This window comes from Dipodomys spectabilis, unplaced genomic scaffold, assembly GCF_019054845.1.
Source record: "Dipodomys spectabilis isolate Male_0828 unplaced genomic scaffold, ASM1905484v1 ptg000107l, whole genome shotgun sequence".
Classification (NCBI taxonomy): domain Eukaryota; kingdom Metazoa; phylum Chordata; class Mammalia; order Rodentia; family Heteromyidae; genus Dipodomys; species Dipodomys spectabilis.
In genome coordinates this window covers 1718239-1741031 of record NW_024870784.1, presented here as the reverse complement: position 1 = coordinate 1741031, position 22793 = coordinate 1718239, and the positions used below count along the sequence as shown (strand labels likewise).

At 39.6% G+C, this 22793-nt stretch overlaps 3 protein-coding genes across 11 annotated transcripts in view; 2 read left to right on the top strand and 1 right to left on the bottom strand.

Annotated features, from left to right (window-relative positions):
• Positions 1–856, top strand: part of Cryzl1 (crystallin zeta like 1) — a 37801-nt gene extending 36945 nt beyond the window's left edge. For 3 of the 6 annotated variants that reach the window (XM_042687250.1, XM_042687248.1, XM_042687246.1), the window contains one exon: positions 381–856. In XM_042687250.1, the coding sequence (XP_042543184.1) occupies positions 381–480 (100 nt within the window). In that variant the 3' untranslated portion in view covers positions 481–856. The remainder of the gene's footprint in view (positions 1–380) is intronic. The other 3 variants (XM_042687249.1, XM_042687252.1, XM_042687251.1) reach the window with 2 other exon arrangements.
• A 667-nt stretch (positions 857–1523) lies between these two features.
• On the top strand, positions 1524–12125 carry Donson (DNA replication fork stabilization factor DONSON). Of its 2 annotated transcripts, none has more exons than XM_042687243.1 (10): positions 1524–1873; positions 2404–2484; positions 3659–3862; positions 5176–5354; positions 6010–6188; positions 7472–7550; positions 7649–7753; positions 8366–8564; positions 10547–10747; positions 11262–12125. In XM_042687243.1, the coding sequence occupies exons 1-10, from the start codon at positions 1562–1564 to the stop codon at positions 11397–11399; spliced, it is 1677 nt and encodes a 558-aa protein (XP_042543177.1). In that variant the 5' UTR covers positions 1524–1561; the 3' UTR covers positions 11400–12125. The 2 variants fall into 2 exon arrangements, with proteins under 2 accessions (XP_042543177.1, XP_042543176.1); XM_042687242.1 differs by having other exon boundaries at positions 1526–1873; positions 10547–10759.
• Positions 12126–12629: 504 nt separating this feature from the next.
• Son (SON DNA and RNA binding protein) overlaps positions 12630–22793 on the bottom strand; it is a 32920-nt gene continuing 22756 nt past the window's right edge. Inside the window, exons 7-12 of one of the 3 annotated variants that reach the window (XM_042687235.1) lie at positions 21207–21317; positions 19944–20060; positions 15773–15920; positions 13967–14038; positions 13750–13865; positions 12630–13328 (exon numbers count right to left, since the gene is read on the bottom strand). In XM_042687235.1, coding sequence (XP_042543169.1) covers positions 13269–13328; positions 13750–13865; positions 13967–14038; positions 15773–15920; positions 19944–20060; positions 21207–21317 — 624 coding nt within the window. In that variant the 3' untranslated portion in view covers positions 12630–13268. Of the gene's footprint in view, positions 13329–13749; positions 13866–13966; positions 14039–15772; positions 15921–16571; positions 16652–19943; positions 20061–21206; positions 21318–22793 lie in introns of those variants that run through there. The other 2 variants (XM_042687234.1, XM_042687236.1) reach the window with 2 other exon arrangements.

Genomic DNA, 22793 nt, shown 5'->3' with positions numbered 1-22793 from the left:
CTGGCACTTGAGCTGTGCCTTATATTGTACCAATACAGGGGTTTGAATTTAGGGCCTTGAGCTCTTGTGTGGGTTTTTTTTTGCTTAAGGCTAGCGCTCCATCACTTTGAGCCACATCTACACTTTGCAGCCCAGCTTTTTTGCTGGCTATTTTGGAAACGGAATCTTGACTTTTCTGACCAAGTTAACTTTCAGCTGCCACCTGATTAGCTAGGATTACAGAAATGAACCACTGGTGCTAGGTTACTTACTTAAACACTTTTAACAGTGGAAATACCAATAGATAAGTTTGTTTGAATGATTTGAAGCAGTGTAACCATCTTGTGTGTTCTGCTCATCTGCAACTAGACCTGACATTCCTAATGATTTTTCTCCCCTAGACCTTTATTGGATGAACCCATTCCACTGTATGAGGCAAAAGTGTCCATGGAAGTTGTTCAGAAAAATCAAGAAAGAAAAAAGCAAGTGGTTCAGTTTTAATTTTCTTCTTTGCCAGACCTCAATTGGATGTACTTATCCCAGTATTTGAAGCCAGTTTTCTTTGAAAATTATTGAGAAAAAAATCAAGGAAGATAAAAAGAAAAACTCAAGCTAGTTCCATTTTGAAGCATTTTTTCCTGGATGTTCAGTTTGTGACATATCTGAAAAGTACTTGCAAAACTGTTGTGGATACGATTGAGATATTTATTTTAACATCTGAAGGGAATATTCAGTTTTAAGTTATTGTTTTTATGCATTTTGCTTATCTATAAAATTCCTTAAGAAAAAAAACCCTCCTTCCTGCAAAAAGCACACTATTTTTATACATGTTATAGGCCTTTGCTGTACTGTCAAAATGTTATTAATTCTATATCAACTCTGTTCTCAACATCTTTTCCCAACAAGCCCTACTGTCATAATTTAAGCATCTGAGTATATTTTCAAGCCTCCAAGTGTAACCCCTAGCTAGACATTGAAGTGTTGTTTGAGGATATTCATACCCTCTTGAGTTTTTCCAGGACCAGACCATTTCAGTAACTCTTGTAGTGACAGCGGCGGAGCTGGCAGCTGGCGTGGAGGCTGTGCGGCCAGCGGCAGGAAGGGGCACAGGAGGGTTGCTGGAGGCTGAATTACCCAAGTGAAAATGGGGTGGCGGAGTGGCCCAGGCCCCAGCACCGCCTCGGGACGCCGCCGCTTGCGCTCTGGACGATAACGGAGCAGCTTGCCCGTCACCACAGCGCAGGTGTGATGTCTGCTTTTCCGCCATGCGCCAAGCCCCCGGTGCGATCTTAAGTAGCGCTCCACCCCGTCGGTGTCCGCCGGCGCGGTGCACAGGTGCCCACGACCGCGCGAACCAGCCAGCGGACTCCGGGAAGCGGGCGGAGCGCGGGCAGCGCCGGGGGCGGGTTGTGGTCTCCGCGGGAGGCCCACGGCGCATGCTCCACGCAGCGCAAGGCGTGGCCACGTCGGGGCGGGGCCCGACCGGCTCCAGTCGGCGCTCGGCGCGGTGCCGCGTCGGGGGCGGGGCCGGCGCGCGCGGGAAGGGCTGGCGGGGCTGCCGGCAGCCTCCCGGCCGCTCGTCATGGCTCTGTCGGTGCCCGGCTACTCGCCCAGCTTCAAAAGGCCGCCCGAGAAACTGCGGCTGCGACGGAGAAGGGCACGGAGCTCCGGGGCCGCCGCCTCCCAGGCCCCCGAGCTGCCGGAGCCCGCGGCGCGCCGGGCCGCCCTGGCGGCGGGGCTGCCCCTCCGCCCCTTCCCCGCCGCGGCGGGCCGAGGCGCCGGCGGCCGGCCCGCGGCTCCGAGGAACCCCTTCGCCCGCCTGGACAACTGCCCGCGGGCCTCCTCCGAAGGCCCGGACGCGCGGCCCCGCCGGCCGCAGGAGGGGTCGGCCCCGGTGAGTGCCTCGGTCGGGCCTGGCCGTCAAGGGCGCTGCCCCTCGGGGAGGGCAGCTGCGGTTCGAGGCTGGGAAAAGGGCGCGAAGAGTTGGTGCCGCCAGGGGCTGGAGGGCGTCCTGGGCCCTGCAAACGGCAGCCCTCCGGAGTCCTGGTTTGTGGCGGCTACCCTGCTGTGGACGGGCTGGCCGGGCTTCGGGCGGCCCCCCACAGCCCCAGCCCCCTGGAAGAGGGCCGGGAAGAACGTTCGGACGCCCGGTCCTGGATGGGATAACACAGGAACCTGCCCTCCGCCGTGGGCTGGGCTCCCTCCTTTCACGTCCTCAGAATTTTCTGGGGATGAAGGAATGTGAAGGTAATTTGGGGTGAGATTTCGCTAATGTGTCTTCCCCTAAAGCCTTTTTGGATCTTTTGGTTAAGGTTTACACATCAGTTACTAATTGTGCAAACATCTACCTAGCCCCTTTTCCCTTAATTTTAAAGTTCAGACAAAACAAAGTTGTTGTTGTTTTTTTCTTTTTGATATCTTCAGCCTTTAGATTATAAAAGAGACAACAATTCCCTATTGGAAGAGCTGTTTCCCGAAAAGACGACTATCACTGAACTATCCGAGGTAATACTTGTTAAATGCCATCAGGTGTTACATTCTTATAAATTCGTACTCAGAAGCATTTTTTGCTTCACAAAGAAGCTTGAGCGTGATCCTCTATACTAGGGCTGGAAAGGTGGCATCAGCCAAGCTCTAGGACTTTGTGTGATAAAAATATTCACACTAGAACACGTGAGTTGTCCCTCTACTCCCATCACTTTTGAATACTTATGCAGTGAGTGTCTCTTTCAACTCATCATTCAGAGACAGCTCCAGCTTAGCTACCCAATCTTCAAATACCAGATTGCCTCCAGAGACATAACACTGAACCTTGCTGTTCCTCTCCCAGCACACACACACTTTCTAGCTCAAGTATTTCCACTGTGATAGTTTGATAGTTCATACTTTGTCCTAATGGAGACAGCAATTTCCCTTGTACACATGAAGGGCTTTCATATGATGTCAGAGGTAGTTCCCCTTTGTGTTTTTGTGATGTTACCTAAAATAACCTTGTAATGTGGAAAATACTGACTGGAAGAGTAACAGCAAAGCAAGTCAGAGGTAAGCTTATGAAGTCCAAAAATATTTCTCGGTGTGGCCCCTTCATGGGTTTCCCATGAGAAGAGTAGCTTAGCCTTGGTTCCAGGATCTCAGATGTGTAAAAGATACTCTTAAATACTGGGAAGAAGTTTCTTTGTTTTTGTTTTTGTGTCAGACTTTTTTCTTGGCTGTGGGGACAGGGTAGCGGCAAGAGCAGAGACAAAGGACTTCTCCCTAAGGTCTTCTCTGCTTTGTATATCTTACCATTGGGGAAGTTTGGGGGAGACCAGTTTTTTAAGGTTTCCCTTGGCTGTAAGCAATGGGTGGCAACCTGGATGACCTCTGCACAAACCCCATGCACCAAATTGGATTCCCGTGATTCCGAGTTCTAGCTTGGGTTGGCTGAGTTCTTTAGCATTGTAAAAAGTGAAATGTGCCCTTCCTCCACCACCAGCCTCAAAATATGTTCACTTCAAAATATGTTACAACAGCCTAGTTTAGATCCTTCCAGGCTCTTTTAATGTATAGTATATTTTTAATATTTATTATATGATTAGAATAATTTTGATGTTTGAGTGATCATAAATGTATTCATGAAGTCTTCAGGTTGCTGGCTTTTTTTCTTGGAAGTAACCTTTATGTTCTTGTTTTCTGAAAGACTCAACACCTATCATTCTTTGAATCGGATACTCCATCTTCAGAAAGTACTGAGTTACCTGTGGACTGGAGCATTAAAACTCGACTCCTTTTTACCTCTTCTCAACCCTTTACCTGGGCAGATCACTTGAAAGCACAGGAAGAGGCTCAAGGTCTTATCCAACATTGTAGGGCAGTAGAAGTTACTTTGCCCCAAAATATTCAGGTAATTCTGAAATAAAGTACCCATGGTTTAAAGTGACAAGTATAAAATGCTCCTCTATAAAATACCAAAGATACTTCTTTCCATTACAGTTTTCTGGTATTTAAAGACACAAAGGCAGAAAGTTTTGTTTCTCCTAGATAACATTTTCATGTACATTTAAGGCTTTTTAAGAAAGTATTGGGAGTCCAGTGCTGGTGGCTCATACCTATAATCCTAGCTACTCAGGAGGCTGAGATCTGAGGATCATGGTTTGAAGCCAGCCGGGCAGAAATGAGACTCTTATCTTCAATAAACTTCTCAGAAAAAGCCAGAACTGATGCTCTTGCTTAAGTGGTAGTATGCTAGAGTCTCAGGGACAGCATCCAGGACCTGAGTTCAAGCCCCAGGACTGGCAAGAAAAAAAGAAAAGAAAGAAAAGTATTGGGAAATGAGAAATAATTGAGTAGGATTATAAAAGCAGAGATTTTTACTGGTTTTTTTTTTTTTACTTAGGACATGCTGGTTTTTTTCTTATACACAGATTCTTGCTACTCTTGTAAATTTAGTGAGTATAATGAGTATATAATGGTTTTAGAGACATAGTTCCTTACTGTGAAGCATCTCATCAACTCAAACTAGTTTATAAAGGTTTACCTGAAAGAGCACCTAGAGTATCTTTTTCAGTAAATGGATCGGGATGATAAATAATTTGCATTATGGGTGTTGACTGGCTACTTTCTAGTGTTTTCATAGATGGAGGAGGACCCAAAGAGTGCTACACATACATTCCTACCCTTCATTGTAGAAAAGCTAGTCCTATTCTCAAAGGACTAGTTTCATCCAGAGAAATGGGAATTTTCTCCCTCTCTCTGGTTTCTCCGAAACAGTGTAATAGATCATTTATTGCTTGCCAAAAGGATGTACTACATTTTAACTCTGGGAAGAGTTAATTCTAGAGGTTAAAATTATTTCTGTGTCTAGGAATTTAGTTTATATAGGAAGCAGTAAGAGCCAGGCACTTGGTGGCTCATGCCTATAATCCTAGCTGCTCAGAAGGCTGAGATCTGAGGATTGTGGTTCAGAGATAGCTGGGATAGGAAAGTCTGTGAGACTCCTATCTCTAGTTTACCACCAGAAAACTGGAAGTGACACTGTGGCCCAAAGTGGTAGAGTGCCAACTTTGGGTAAAAGAGCTCAGGAACAGAGCCCAGGCCCTGAGTTCAAGCCCCATGACCAACCACAAAAATAAGGCAGTAGGATTTTTAGACAGAAAATTTGGTATAATTCTGTGTCTCCTGACTCAAAAGTAAATCTTCTGTTCCTCTGGATTTTAGGATCCCAAACTCTCCACTGAGTTACGGTGTGCCTTCCAGCAGAGTCTTGTCTACTGGCTCCACCCTGCCTTGTCTTGGCTACCACTGTTCCCTCGTATTGGAGCTGATAGAAAAATGGCTGGAAAGACAAGCCCTTGGTCAAACGATGAAGGCTTGCAGCACATTCTAATGAGTGACTGGTAAGATAATAGGCTTTCATAATATAATGGCGAATATACTGTATTTGTGACTTGGAAATAAATAGCAGTAAAAGTATCTTCATATCTTCCTGAATTTCACCAGGAACCATTAGTCACTAACATTTAAGTTGCTTTCCTTTTTTTCTTCTTTGTTCATAGGTCAAATATAGAATATATATGTGTACTAGATATATACTGACACATAGAATTCTTTTTTTAAAAAAATAAGTTTTTTTATTGTGAAAGTACTGTACAGAGGGGTTACAATCAAATGAGCAAAGTAATGAGTACATTACATAGAATTTTTTATCATTATTTCCTATCAGTTTTACTTACATTCCTGTTCAGTATGTTGCTCAGAGCAAGTCAGCAATCAGTTATAAATGAAGTGTTACAGAAAAACTGGTAGTATTAGTGGTAATAAATAGTGATATGCACTATTTATTATAAGTGCCATGAAGTCATCAGTGAGATCCCATTACCACTAGCAGTCGTTTAAAGCCAAGTTGTAAATAACTACAGAAATTCAAATCCATTTCTGAAGTATTTGTCGTGTTTTAAACCAGCTGAGTATCAAATTGAATTGTACAAAATTAAATTTTAAACTGAGTTAAATGCTTAATAACACCAAGAGAAAAATTCGTTTCTTTCATAGGTCTGTGAGCTTTACTTCTCTGTATAATCTGCTGAAGACAAAACTCTGTCCCTACTTCTACGTTTGCACCTACCAGTTTACGGTCCTGTTCCGAGCAGCAGGATTAGCAGGGAGTGATGTCATCACAGCTGTCCTATCTCCTACGACAAGAGGATTGAGAGAAGCTATGAAAAATGAAGGTAAGAACTTAGGTTTGTAGTTGGAGTACTATCTTAATAGTAAACTTGATTTAATCTGAATTGAGTTTACAATCTACCTGTGTTTTTATTTTTTTATTTTTTATTTTTTGTCGGTTGTGAGGCTTGACCTCTGGACCTGGCTGCTGTTCCTGCGCTCGTCAGCTCAAGGCGAGTGCTCTTGCACTTGAACCACAGCACCATTTCCGGTTTTCTGGTGGTTAATTGGAGATAAGAGTCTCCTGCCCAGGCTGGCTTTGAACAGTGATCCTCAGATCTCCGCCTCCTGAGTAGCTATGATTACAGGCAGGAGCCACCAGCTCCTGGGTCTACCTGTATTATTTTAAGAAATGTGTTCACTTCTAGATTTTGTTTGTATTTTTCCTATTTGATAAGCTGCCTCTTCCCCATAGCTGTAAGTTAATCAGTGCCTTTCTCTGATCTCTGGAGTGAAGCACATAAAGAGCCAGAAAGTCAGTTTCTGAATGGACTCCTCCAGAATGTCTTTTATAGTTAGGTACCTACCCCCCAAACACTTTCAAAATGGGTCATCACAGTCACTGATGGATATAACCCAGCATTCCGCACATTTTCAAAAACTAAACTGGAATGCAGTATAATTTGTGAAGAAGTAATACATGTACTGAGTTTATATAGTTTTCCTGAACCTTCAATTCAAGGAGATAAATATATGTATCATGGTATCAAGTTTCAGGCTAGAGGTAGATCACCTGTCTACCAAGTCTCGGGTCCTGTATTCAAAACCTCGGTACCAGCCAAGCACTGGTGGGACCCACCTGTAATCCTAGCTACAAAGGACGCAGAGATCCAGAGGATCGGTGTTGGAAGTCAGCCTGGACAGGAAAGTCCTTGATACTCCTTATCTCCAGTTAACTACTAAAGTGCCAGAAGGTGAGCTGTGGCTCAAATGTTGAGTGCCAACCTTGAGCAAAAAAGCTAAGGGACAGAGCGCAGGTCTTAAGTTAAAATCTCAGTATTGAAGGGGGAAAAAGGGAAAGCTTACCTGGGCTTGTTAGCTTGCACCTGTGATCTCACCATTTTGGGAAGTTGAGGCAAGGGGATCATGAGTTGCATGCCAGCTTGGTCTACAAGGCAGACTTGGTCTCCAGAGAGAGACAGATAGGCAGGTTCAAAAGGAAAGGCGCTTAGAGATTACTGCTTTAATATACCAGGTGTAAAAAGTCACATTTTGTTTTGTCCTCTAAAAGGACATTCTGTTAATACTTTTAAAGAAAACTAAGTATGTTTTTGTTTTTCTCATGTAGGCATTGAATTTTCTCTGCCTTTAATAGAAGAAAATGCTCTTAAGAAGAAAGTATATGGAACAAGCTTGGGACACGGGGAGTATGTGATTAAAATAACCTTTTATATAGTCCAGTGGCTTAAAGATTGAATGCAGTCCATTTTGTGAAATTGGATCATTAACAACAGTGATTTCCTAGGGAGCAAGCAGGCAGTGATGAAGATGAAGAGGAAAGCTTTTCTTGGCTGGAAGAAATGGGTGTACAAGATAAAATTAAAAAGCCAGATACACTCTCCATCAAACTGTATCCTTTTAGTTTCTATTAACAGTAATCAGTTCTCATTGAATTTAGGTGTTTTAACATTGAACGGATTTTTAACTTACTATAATCTTAAATTATCTTAAGATTTTACTAATTCTCCGTTAAGACAAAGCATTCAACTTTTTAAGTTTTAGGGAGAATAGTGTTTTGGGGTTTTACTGATCCTTAGGCTTAGGTTTTTAGGACCTGGGCACTGTCCTTGAGCCTTTTTGCTCGACTAACACTCTTATTTCAGCCACAGCACCACTTCCAGTTAATTGGAAATAAGAGTCTCATGGACTTTCCTGCTTGGACTGGCTTTGAACCCTAGCTTCAGATCTCACCCTCCTGAATAGTTAGAATTTCGGGCGTGAGCCAGTGGCACCTGGCAAGATTAAGTTAGTGCCACAAAGTATGTTGTTTTTGTTGATTATCAGTTTCTAGCAAATTTAGCACATTGTTTAATGAACTTAGCACTATGAATGCAATGAAGGGGGGAGGGTCAGCAACATTTTGTTTTGGGTAAAAGAGGTCCGAGGAGATTTAGAATTGAAATAACAATTTCCTTGTTGGTGTGGTTTATGCTTTTGCAGTTTCCTTGATTGTTATCTTCAGACGTAAAGAGAGACATGAAGTACAAATGGATCACAGACCAGAGTCTGTTGTGTTGGTGAAAGGAATCCACACCTTCACATTGCTAAACTTTTTGATTAACTGTAAGAGTTTAGTTTCTACCTCAGGTGTACAGGCAGGACTTCCACCAACTCTGTTATCACCTGTGGCTTTCCGAGGTGCCACAATGCAAATGCTTAAGGTAATTTAAAGAATTCTGTACCCAGCCAGCTCCCATACCATAGCTTTGGGGATAGATAAGAGGAGACAGTACTCAGTTTGCAATTGGTACACAGACTAGCGCTCTTACCATTTGAACCATGCCTGAAGCCCATTTTGCTTTAGTTATTTTTCAGATAATGTTTCATATTTTTGCCCAGGCCAACCTGGACCAGTCCTCCAACCTATTCCTCCCACTTATTTGAGATAGTAGGTACACACCACATTATTCACCTTCTTGGTTGAAATGGCATCTTTTTCTTCAGGCTGGCCTCAAACTGCAATCCTCTTGAGTAGCTAGAGTTAAAGATGGGAGTCACTATGCAAGGGTTTTGCATTTAAAGAAGTACTTTTTTAAAGATGAGTTTTTCGTGTGTTTGCAGATCTAGGGGTGGCACTAGGCCCTGCATTTACTAGGTAAGCACTCTGCCACTTGATCAGCATCCTACCCTTTTTTAATTTTTCAGTTAGGGTCTACCATTTTTGCCTCGTGCTTTCCTCAGACACAGCCCTGTGTGACTGCTATGCTCAGCTTTTTTTTTTTTTTTTTGTCAGTTGTGGGGCTACCTAGGCACTATCCCTAAGCTCTTTTTGCTCAAGGCTAACTCTACCACTTTGAGCCACATCTTCACTTACAGTTTTGGGTGGTTAGTTAATTGGAGGTAAGAGACTCATGGGGACTTTTCTATTTAGATCGTAGCCTCCCTGCGTAGCTAGGATTACAGGCATAAGCTACCATCACCTAGCCTCAGCTTGATTTTAACAAAAGATCTCACCAACGTTTTTGCCCATACTGGCCCATGAACTTCAGTCCTCTCATCTTTACCTTCCAGATAGCTGGAATTCCATATGTGTACCACTTTGTCTAACCCTCATTTCTTGATTTATTTTTTTAAACATTACTCTTACCACTTGTATTCATCATAGCATATTTTAGTGCCAAGGCTCTGAGTTCCAGCAATAGTACCTGCACATATACAACACACACACCCTAGGATCATAGCACTTGGAAGGCTGAGGCAGAATGATACCAACGTTTTTGGGTGTGCCAGTCCTGATCACAACTTTCAAGGCCAAGTTGGCCTGAACCACATGACAAGACCCTGTCTCAATTTTTTTTTTTTTTTTTTGGTCCGGTCGTGGGGCGTGAACTCTGGGCCTGGGCGCTGTCCCTCAGCTCTTCAGCTCAAGGCTAGCGCTCTACCACTTGAGCCACAGCACCACTTCCAGCTTTTTTCTTTTTGCTTATGTGGTGCTGAGGAATCGAACCCAGGGCCTCAGGCATGCAAGGCAAGCGCTCTACCACTGAGCCATATTCCCAGCCCCGACCCTGTCTCAATTTAAAATATCTTGGATCCTTGGTGAGAATAATTGTTCTAAATTTCTGTAAACAAAATGAGATGTATTGTTGAAAAAAGTTGCATATAAAATATGCATTAACAAGCAGGGTGCTGGCAGCTCACACCTGTAATCCTTGCTACTCAGTAGGTTGAGATCTGAGGATTGCAGTTCAAAACCAGTCTGGGCAGGAAAGTCCATGAGACTCTATCTCTAATTAGCCACCAGAAAACCAGAAGTGGTGCTGTGGCTCAAGTGGTAGAGTGCTCACCCTGACCTGAAGAGCTGAGGGACAGAGCCCAGGCCCAGAGTTCAAGCTCCACATGGTCAATAACAACAAAAAACACATTAACAGCCCAGAATGGATTTTGGAACTTCCCAGTAGCCATCCCATGTTTATGTATTAAATCAGTTAAGATGTATAAATTAAAGCCTCCAGAATATAGTGCAACTTAGAAAGTCAAAAGAGTGTGGTAGAGACTATTTTTACTCAGATTTGTGTTGAAGCCTTAGGAACTATTTTTATTCCGTAATTATTAGAGAAACCCCAAATAAAGTTACTCAAATTTTGAACTAAGGAACTTGAGAAATGATCATAACTTTCTTTTTCTTTAAATTCTCATGAAGGCACGAAGTGTTAGTGTAAAGACACAAGCCCTTTCTGGATACAAAGATCAATTTAGCTTGGAGATTACCGGTCCAGTCATGCCTCATGCTCTACATTCTGTAACCATGCTCCTCAAATCTTCCCAGAATGGGTCATTCTCTGCAGTACTGTATCCACATGAGCCAACCACTGTATTTAATATCTGCCTGCCGCTGAGTAAGGTACTAGATAAAGTAAGTATATTGTACTTGTGATTTCCTTTAGCTAGAAAAAGTATCTGTGCTGTTATGTTTATCTCAAATTAGAAAACTAGGAAGTTGAGGTAACAAATCGTGTCTCATTTATACGTTGCTTTTTGGATTTTTCTGAAAATCAAGCTGCTGTACCAATAACACCTCAAACCCATTTTGACCGCTCTCCCTGAGGCAAAGTGTTAACAGTACTTGATTCCTTCATAGTGTACAGAAATAGTTCTGATAGGTATTTATATAACCATATTTGTTTTTATGCTTAGATTTCTATTTAGAGTAATTAATAGAGCCTATTAAAACTGGCATGTGCCTATCAGTTTGCCAGACCTGTAGACATATTTTACTGCCTTGGCCTATGTAAAAATTCTTAATTCTAACCACGAATCATATGAGTGATCCACTTTGTGAAGTTTCCCAGGTACTTACTAAAAAGTGTCCAACAACTTATGTGCTTTTTACTGACTTGTATAACATCTTTCCACAGGAAGTTGTCCATAAGGAGCTTGCTAATTGTGGTTTGCACACTGAGACTCTGAAACAATTTAGTCAAATACCAGTACTGGGGAAGTCATCTTTACGAAATGTGGAAATGAGTGACTACAATTATAAATGGAGATCCTGAACACCAAAGTAAGCCTAAAAGGATTCTTTGAGGAAAAACCTCCTAGCAAGGAAATTCAAGATTCTGTTAAGCCTTTGACTTTTAAAGTTCATTTCAGGAATATACTTACTTAAAAATACTGAAATATTTATATAATTTCTTTTATTACAAGGACTGAGCAGTAGCACTAAGGTTTAAAAATCAACATTTGATTTTACTATTTTCATAGTATTTTCTGGTATGAAGAGGACAAACTTTTTAAACCTTAAATAACTTGGAGGAACATTCTCTCTGCAACCTAATTGTAAACTTGGTGGAAATCTGAATTAAAGACAGTGTTTCATTATTAATGGGAAACTGAAACATTTATAAACCAATAGCAGTCTTTTCCATGATATGGTGACTAAGGACATCAGGGCAAAGTATTACTCTTAACAATTTACCTACAAGTTTTAATAGGTTGTCCATTTATGAAAGCAGGAAATAAATGTAGACAATAATGCACAAAGCTGATTCCAGAAGCTTCTATCTTAGTATCTTTAGTACTGATTTATTATTCTTCTAGTCTCTAGTACACTTAAATTTTTTCTTTTAATGCATGCTAATCCAAAGGGTATTTTGTACTTAGTATATGAGATGGATGGGTAAGTGGTCATGGCAAGTAGTTTTATTTAATGTGCTGCAGGTGTGTATGTGACGCCAAATGTGAAATTTAATGTTTTAAAATAAACATGCCTAGAAACCAAAGCGTTGGGTACAGAAATAAAGTAGTACTTAGGTGAAGGTGTACAGATTTACTTTATAATCAGAATAAAACACCACATTTATTTTATTCCAGAGAAGTTTGTATTTGGGCCTTAAGCTTTTGAAAATAAAGTTTAGAGACACATCATATGAATACCACTGTAATACACATGAAATATTCTATCAGACCCTAAAAATTAACATAAACTTAAGCTTTCTCATAGTCAACAAAATAGTGGCTGGTTGCCAATTTTATTAGATAAGTTGGTTACAGCATTTTAATTATCATTTACGTCTATCTAGGTGTAGCTGAAATTCAAAATGCACATCAAAGTAAAACTATATCACAACTCAAGCCATACTAAATATACTTGGCCTCTGCAGTAGAATTCTAGTCAGACTTCATTTTGACTCCCTTCTTATGATGCAAGTGGCTTTAATGGGAACGCAGGACTTAGTGCTGATCATTATACAATATACCACTTTCTTTTTGAAACCTCTACAAAATTGTAAGGGGAGATGGTGGCATTAGCCCTATGGAACAGGTCTCTTGTTTACCTCAATTAACACTGGCCCAGTATCTGTCCAGCAGAACCCATTGTGAAATAGTACAAGGTGCACAGCCCTTCACTGATTACAGGCAAGTGTTACAGCAGCCTAGCCATAAGGAAAGGGAGTTACATCATAGTACAAAATACAGTATAAAAGCGTTATTATTTAACATTCCACACTGAAGATTACTGATGCCTTCAAACAATTGTTTGGATGTTAGCCACTTAAACAAATACATCACACTAAGGTAAACAATATAAACATACCAAAACCCTGTATGGTTAAATACAATTTCCATGGTACAAAAATCAAAGCCTGGAGATGTTTGTACAGATTGCTTTTTACACAATGTCTTAAATTGCCAAATATTTACAACGTTAAAGAGGAAATACATTGTGATGCAGAGTAAAATTATCTGAAATGATTAATATAAAACCTCAATCTATCTACGTGAGGCACTCCTGAAGCAAGTGGCATTAGCCATGAGGTCCTTTGGTACAAGGCCCATTGCTTGAAGAACCACAGTAGCTGCTGTGGCTTTAGCATGCTTCTTATTAGGGCTGGCAAAGCTGGGCTGGTAAGCGCTTCCATTTATCAATACCTATTCAAGAAAAACATACAATTGGGCTGGTAAGGGCTTCCATTTCTCAATACCTATTCAAGAAAAACATACAATAAGAACAGCATCAAACTTTAATATCTATTAGCTTTGTACTTTTCACTAAATGCTAAAAAAATATAAAAAACCCATACTATGTAAATTAATCTCAGCCCAGAAAAGGTAAATGTTTCACAAAATGGAACTGCAAACTAACAGTAGTTCTCCAAATTGGCTGATAAGGTATTAGGTTTCCCCCTGCACACCAGTAGGTGAACAGATTTCCCACCAGATTCCTCCCCCCCATCTTCTATGAATAGGATATTCATATATTAAAGTACCCTTCAGTATTTAAAATCCCCACCACTTTGCCCCCACACCCAACACAAAACAGAGTATTAATCTGCTATGTGATTGTATCATGATCCCTTACCCTCTAACAATAAGTAACAATAAGTGCATAAAATTCATATTTACCCTAAAGAGAAAATGTTTGCGATGATCAGGGCCACTATCATGGACCAAGAGAAATTCAGGTGGCTGCCACCTTCTCTTATTACAGATTTCCATCAAGGCAGACACAGGATGTTTACCTGCAGAGAAAATATAAGCAGTTAGTAATTCCCACCAACTTTGTAACCAATTAGAAATTCAAGGTATGAGTGAGCAAGATGAAATTTTAAAGTGTTCTCACCTGAAAGGTCTTTCATTGCAGCAGAGAAGTTCCCAGACCTCTTTTGTGCTCTTTCTCCTACTGCAACAAGACCTTTTAAAAATAGTAAAAGCCAATGTTAGCTGAATGAATTACAACAATTTCAGTCAAATAAAATTTAATGGCTTCAGTCAGGGATGAGTGGCTCATACAGTGATCCTAGCTACTCAGAAAACAGATCTGAGGATCACAATTTGAAGACCAAGCAGTTCAAACCACCTTGAGATTTATCTCCAATTAACCACCAAAAGCCTAGAAGTAGAACTGTGGCTCATGCAGTAGAGCACTAGCCTTAAGCAAAAAAGTTCAGGACAGCACCCTGAGTTCAACCCCAGGATTGGCACACAAACACACCCAAAAAAAACAGATCCATCTCACAATTAGTCTCTACATAAATCTTTAGTTCTTTTATTTAAATGTACAAAATTTTGTGTGGGGCCTGAACTCTGGGCCTGGGCACTGTCCCTCAGTTCTTCAGCCCTACACTACTTGAACCATAATACCACTTCCCACTTTTTCTGCTTATGTGGTACTGAGGAATCAAAACCAGGGCCTCATTCATGCAAGGCAAGCACTCTACCATTGAGCCACCTTCCCAGCCCTATATATGTACTAATTTTTTTAATATGGTTTACTTGTTTCACCCAAGCTGGCCTCAAACTCAATTATTAGCTTCTTCAGCGAGTACTTACTAACATGCCCAGCTTATCTTTGTTTTAACAATTCTTTTAATATGTTCCCCAAAGGGCTGGGATTTGGGTTTTATTCATTCATTTTTGTGCTGGAACTGGTGCTTGAACTCAGAGCCTGAAGCTCTTGCTTAACTTTTTCTCTCAGGGCTGGCACTCCACCACTTGAGACCTCCTTCCAATTCTATTTGGTGGTTAAGTGTTTCATAGACTTTTCTACCCAGACTGGCTACAACCTTGCTCCTCAGATGAACATGTAGTGCCACCTGAAGGGAGCCCAGCAAGACTAGAACACTTATTGCTAAAATAGTAGTGTGCCTGTCTAGAAAACATAAGGCCAAGTTCAAACCCAAGTACTAAAGAAAAAAGGCTTTTAAAATAAGGCAGTGTATTCAAGTGGTGGTACAGCCTTTATCATAGTTAATCCTCCTTTTTTGTTTAACAAATATGAAGTGTTCTAAAGGTATAAACTGTAACCTATCTGTACAACCACTCCCTAAATTTATTAGGTAAGGGATTGATGATATTACAAACTCAAACAGTGGTTTCTCAATTTCCATATATTTTCGGGAGCCCTCCTTTGCTAATTACATGCTAGTATATTAACCTTCCCTGGGAAATTACCTTTTACATTAAGAATGCACCCTCAAATTCTACAATACATACTTAGTATATTTTGGCTAGTCCATACAAATTTATAAAAAACAATTCCAACTTACGTCTGACTACAAAGGAAAAGTACATTCATTTTTAAAAGCCAAGTCTGACAGACTATTCAAATACTGAGCTAACAGCCACTGTGATCTTACTTTACCAGAAGGAAGACCTAACTAAAAGATACCAATGGCTATTATCTCAGTATAAGTGAATTACTAGCAGACTGCATAAGCCTCCCCAAGTTCCAAATCTATCTGTTGATAGAAAAAAATTAATTAAGAAAGAAAACTTCTGGGGGTGGAAATAGGTAAAAGAATATTTGACAAATAACGGTGAATTATACAAGAAATACCTCAGGTTCAGGGTAAATAGGACAGACACACACACACATGGTAGGTACTAAGTCTTGCAGTAAATGAACATTTCAAAAATATCTTGTTACCTTTTCGGTCTGTCTTAAAATCAACAAGAATAGGTTCCTTATTTCCTTCTTTGTTTTTTCCTAATCCTTCTCCTTCTCTCCAGCCCATTTTTCTCATCAAAACTGCTCCCATTCCGCCAGTTACTGGGGCTGCTCTTAAGAACTGATCCTATCCAAAGAAAAAAAGGTAAAATGTCCCCATTTGACAGTTAGAACTTGAGTACAGATGTACTGGCAACTTTTCAAAAAGATAAATCTTATTTTACTTCTATATCTGTTACAACAATTAAACTTAAAATATTTCTGTACTCAATACATATATATATATATATATCCATGTTCTAATTGTTTTCATGTTAACATTAATAGCTTGAAAATCAAATGGCAATTTGAAAACAGTAACCCTTCATGCCCCTCCTCCAAAATAAAAAATAGAACACTCCTGTTTTCGTCCACTATTTAGGATCACTGGTACCTCTTCTTAGCTTGTAAAAATAAAAAGAAGGCAATGTTAAAACAGTCAATAATAATTATGCCAGGTGTACCTAGTTTATGAATAAAGCCCAGAAATTATTTAGTAGTTTGGACACTGAAGAAGCATACTTTTGTCATCCTAAGTTTTTTTTTTTTCCCCATTCTACCATAAAGCAAGAATACTTTAGACAATCCCTATGAAAAAGTTAATTCTAAACTTATACAGTAATAAATCGAAGATAATCACATAAAATACCCTGTAAGTATGCTAAAATGAATCTGAATTCTTTTAAAACCTAACTTGATGTTAAAAGACTTTTTAAAAACTCCTTAAACGTTTACATACCTAGGCCTCGGTAGCAGCAGTGTTGTGAATAGTACGGCTGGCACTGACCGGGGCAAGTAGACAGCTACAAGGATTTGGCCCTGAAACAAGTTTCCATACAGAGGGGTGAAAGTTCACAGGTTATTCTGTGAACAATCATCTCTCTCGTATCCAACCCACTGAACCATAATTTCCATCAAAGCAGCAAACCACTTAATGTCCTAAACTGCACAACTATATATATGTATATATTAACATGGTCAACAATTATTTCCAATGTTAAAAAACGCTAGATGCCTCTTGTTAATGAGCATCTATATAAATATAAAAAAGTTCTGAATTCTACTGTTATCTGTATGTCTAATTTTCTTTAAAAATTTGAAACATCTCCAAATCATGTTTTATTCCACACTGTTCCTAAATTGAAGCCTAGTGTACTTTGGAAAACTTATTAATAGAGTCATTAATAGAGCCAAAACTGTGATAGCTCAGGGAAACTCTTTCCTACATCAGTAAGTTATTAAGAAATGTAAAAGTAAATCATGTTTTACACACTAATAAATCAATCTTTGTTCCCCAGCTTTATAGTTAAAATGCTGAGGGAAAATTATGCCAATGGCACATAACTAGACATTAAGCTCAACAAGGTGCTCTGATGGAAGGAGGCAGCTGTGGAGGTAAAAACATACCCCTGGTTCAGTTCCTTATTGGGTGCAGGCCATGCAGTGTAGATGTATCAAGAGAAAAGTTAGCTGATGCTTGGGTATCAACTGCCTTGATGCTACACACCTAAAATGACTTTTACTTACTTCCAGGTTCATCTGCCCCTCTTTTGCAGGAAACACTCCTAAAAAAAAGGGCAACTGTGCAGACAATACAATATAAACCCCCAAATAGTCCACAACCCCAACTATTTCCATTTTCTAATATTTTCATTTGTTTCTTTAACCAATGTATATGCAATTCAGAAAAAAAGCTGATCTATCTACTAAGACCACAATAATAAATAGTATTTATAAAGTCATGTTAAATCATTCCATTCCAGAAAATAAGATAACCATTTCAAATGCTTTAATCATGAGGAAAAATATTAGTGTTTTCTTAGTCTTAATCTAAACACAGTTTGAATTCCCTAGTTTTTTAAAGGTAGTGTTGGGATACGCGAAAGGAGGAAAAAAAAGCTAAATGATCATTTGAACAAGTTTACTAAACACTTACATTCTGTGAACAGAAGGTTAAATGTTCAGTTGCCTAATGACTTTGAAATGGCCTATTTTATAAAATACTGCTGTATTGTTATTATACATGTTTTTTAGCAATTCTGCACATGGATGTTTTCCTGAAAGTATTGCATTTTTTCTGTAATTTCTGTAATTTTTCTTTAAGTTCTGATGAAAATATCTTACGGTAAAAATGAATTGCTTCCCAAAACAAATTTAGAATATAAAGATGAAACCTAAAAGTTTATACTAAACATTTTACTATAAAACTCAAATTTAATACAAAACTGGTAATGGAAAAAAATTTAATGGAAGAGCATTTATAGGGACCAACTAAGCCAGTAGAAGATTCATTTTGTAAAAGTTACTTATACCAGTAAGATATAAGCAACATTTAGATGTAAGCAGCATTATGGAGCAGCATAGCATTATATAGATGAAGACCCAAAATATGTATAACTGGAGGGATATTCAAAACTTTCTATCTACCAATGTACAAAACTATATTACAATGTTCCTAGTTAAGCAACCATATTGAGCATTATAATCTTTTATAATCTTCAAGATAGAGTAATATGAAAGAAACAGAGATGGAAGTATAGCTCGGTCATAGTGCACAAGGGCCCTGGGCATGATACCCAGGGTACCCCCAGCCCCCAAAAAAGAGAAGAGACATACAGGTATTATTCTTCCAAATAATATGAAAACCATGGATCCTTTTCATATAAATATGTAAAAATTGAACCAAATTCTGTTACCCTTTCTGTTTTCCAGTGCCAACCCCAGTACATATTAACTTTCTTTAAAAAAAAAAAAGTGGGGATATAAATCGCTAAGAAAATCAACAAGGATAATGCTATCAAAACTGAAATGTTATCAGATTAAAATGTCCACATCAGCCAATACCTTGTTTTTTTTAAGTAGCTCATTCATGAATGGCACCCATTGCTGTTCCTACAGGTTCCTTTCACAACACTGATTACCTCTCTCTGAGGCAGTAATAAGGATGTGTCTCCACTTTACACTTGGGAGACTTTGAAATTCCAAAGAATTACTTGCCCATGATCACACAAGGAGTCAGGAGTACAGCAGGGTAAGGAAACCTTCCCAATCCATTACACCACGAAGCCTCCCAGTTTCAGCACTGCTAGGCTGCCAGTACTCCTGAAACAAATTTCCCATCACCCATCCAACCAAACCACATCCCTTCACCAAACTGCATTTCTTCAGAAAGCCAGCCCTTCTTAACCACCTAAGACTCCCCCAACAATGAGGTAGCCGTAGGTGGAGTTGACACATCTCACTGCAGGGATCTGAGACCAGGTGTACCTACATCTTCGTAGTACGAGGTGTCCGTCCTCTCCCTTGATTTTAGGTCTTATATATCCTGTTTTTTCATGAAATCAGTGGTTCTCAAATTGAGCCTGTGGATCCACCAGAGGCCACTAGGGCCTAAATGGTGATCCACAGATAGGTACCTCCATCCCCCTCCCCCTTTACCACCACCCTCAGCACACACACCCCCGCCACCCTAGCCATCCTCCACCACCACCCCTTCAGTCCCATGGCAAATTCACCGCATGCAACGCTACTACTAGGGCCTCCCAACCACTTGCAGTAACCAACAGCTAATCACACATAGGGACCTGGGGCTGGAAGTCACAACAGGAGTAAGGAATAGGAGGCAAGGGATCTTGTGAAAGGGACAGGACAGGAATGGATCGTTAGGGATTAGGGTGGTAGAGGGCTGGGGAACGGGAGGGGGAGGTAGTGATCCACCAAAAATAAACCTGTAATAAAGTATCCCATGATGAAGAAAAATTTGAGAACCACTGCTCTGAAATGATTAGGTTAGTCCAACAGGAACTGTAGAAGATTCTGAACAGCACCTGATAGCATTTAAAACAGTTAGAGAACCACCCCCCCAAAAAAACATCAGCAAAAAATAAATAAAAAGAACCTTAGAATATACACTGAGTGGCTCATTTACTATATTTGCCATTGTTTCACGATTCCGGTCTATCTTCAGTGTCCATCCTGGAGCATATACATATAACAAATACACTCAGGAATTTGGTTAGCGTCACTGGCCTCTTTCATGCATACTTTAATATAGCATTCCAAAGTTTTAACTTTGTACTTTTATACTTTCCTATATGCATATACTATGTACCTTTTTAATCCATGCTTGGGCACCAGTATTTGCCAGCTGTTCTTGTGTCAGAACCTGTACTCCTGTACTTCCTGTGAACTGGCCAGGAATGGAATTCAGCTGAGCCCAGGCATCAATCTGAAAAAAAAGTCACCGTCATTACTACAAGTGATAATTTACTAAACAAAAATAGTTCTTGAAAAGGCCTGAATAACAGACTTACAGATTAAACTCTGAAAACACTACACTGAAGTTAAACATCTTTAAAATCATGTTTTCTTGATTTTTTTAATTTTTATTTTTTACTATTTTCAAGTAGTTGAACAAAGGGGTTACAATTCTGTAAGTGAAATATGAGTACAATGCTTCTTGGTAAATGCCACCCCTTCCTTCCTTCTCCTCCATTTAAAATTAAATGTTTTCTATGCTTTCTAAAACACTATTTTAAAAAACTCAGTGAATCCTACTAATAAAGCTCTTATGTGTAATAGCATAGGTATATTGAGTAATATAACTATAACCCGTTTATCACCTTTATAATAATAAAACACACATCAAAGAATAAGTATAATCTTTTTGCAAAATATCCCAAGTTCACATCCCAAAAGATGCCTACCTTGCCTTTTTACCTACTTATTATTATGGATCCAGAATACATTTGTGATGCTTGCTTAAAGATTAACATAGGAAATGGCCCAAATAAATAAAACAGCATTAAAGAAAAGTTGTAGGCTGCTATCACCACTATCTACTGTAGTAAAGAATCAGCTGTTATTCATCCCAAATGTAATTAATAAACACCTTGTATCGTCTCCAATTTTAATTCCAGAAGATGTACTTATACTTTTTATAGAGATTTACCATGTAATGGTAAAATAAATGGAGAAGCCGGTGTTTAGAGCACAGACCCTGCATTGGGATTGTCTGGGTGTGGATCCTAATTCTCATACTAGTTGTGTGACCTTGGATATCATTAGCCACTACTCATTTCCTCAGTTTAATTAAACATGAGAACTAATAATACCTACACATCTCTGAAGTCTTATTGGCAGGCACTTAGTTCCTTTTATGCATCAAAGGGCAAGGAACTTTTTGTTTTGTGCTCTTAAAATACTTCCTGCCACATGGGGCACAATAAACATTTACTAAATGATCAGGCTTCAGGACACTTGTTTAAGCCAGCAAATTAAGACTAATGGATTAATCACGGAGTCAATATCACAACTCAACCATCTAGTACTATCATGAAGTCCCATTTAGAAAGTTATTAAAACTGCTACATACCCGCTCTTGAGCTCGATTTAACATGCTCATGGCTTCAAGGTCAAATGCATTCTCACTGAGTCTTTTCTGAGCAAGTGCCCGCTCACTCATTGCTGTAGAGATATCCACAGGCTAAGGAAGAAAACATAGATAATTATCTCAAACTACAGCAGGACCCTAAATTCTGAAAATGCTTGTCTTTAGTTGCTGCATGTCAAAAACAGTAGTCTTACATACTAATTTGCAAAGTCTCAAAAAAGTAACCTTGGAAAGTGTAAATGAGGAAGGGAAGTTAGTTACGAGGATCAGGAGGCAGAAAAACTCACACAAAAAAATGCACTTTCAGTGTATTCTTTACAGTATCAAAATGGAATTAACAATAACTTAAAAAGTCTCCAGAATAAAGAACATTATTTTGAGTTGCTGTGAACTTTAAACTCATCAATTTTCACTTTACCCTATTTATTAGCATAGCCTGTTTACTAGCTAGCAGTACTTTTTAAAGTTCCTGACCACAAGTAGAAAACCATTATGGTGCCAATTATCACTACTTCAAATTATCTGTACATCATTCTTCTTCTGGAAATTGTGCATAGATAAGCTTGCGTCTTAGCAACCCAATTTCTTCAAAGAATATTTACAGTATATAAGCAAATTTTGTTTTCAGCTTACATCCATTATATAGAAGTATTTATGGAAATCTAACATCAGCTCAACATGTTTTTAAATGTGATTTTAAAAAGAAATACTAGTCCCTACTTCCCATATTTTGTCTTTTAAAACCTTACGCTGGGGTTGGGGGCATTCAGGTGGCAGGGCATGTATGAGAACTTGGATTCAGTCCTCATTACTGCACAAACAAGTTTATGCCAGGAAGACCTTAGGTTCGATCCCTAGAAATTCAATGGTTAAAACAAATCTTGGGATAGAGGCGATTTTCATCTTTTTTCAAAAACAGCAATAGTTAAATTCTTGTCAGATTATCAACGGGAAAAACCAATTAAGTACGGAGTGGTTTCCTTTTAAAATTAGCACAAGTTGGAAGTGGCGCTGTAGCTCAAGTGGTAGAGCGCTCGCCTTGAGCTGAAGAGCTGAGGGACAGCACCCGGGCCCAGAGTTCAAGCCCACAGCCAACAAAAAAAAAAAAAAACAAAATTAGCACAAGTTGGTATGTATCAACTAATTAATCATTTGTATTTTTCTTTTTAACATATTAAAGTTATTGCCATTTCCTACTTACTTCATACAAGAAACTTTTGTGAAAATGCTTAACTGACATAGAGAGGTTCTGCTGTTTGAAAATACAAAGAGCAGGGCTGGGAAGGTAGCTCAGCAGTAGAGTGCATGCCTTGCAAGCATGAGGCCCTGGGTTTGATTCCTCAGCACCACATAAACAGAAAAAGCCGGAAGTTGCTCCAGTGGTAGAGCGCTAGCCTTGACCTGAAGAGCTGAGGGACAGCGCCCAGACCCAGAGTTCAGGCCCCATGACCGGCAAAAAAAAATACAAAGAGCTATGCTCCATAGATATGACAAGTCAGTAACAATAGCTAAGAATCTGTTAAGTAAAATAGAATCTAGCTATTATACTACGAATTGTATATGAAGTAT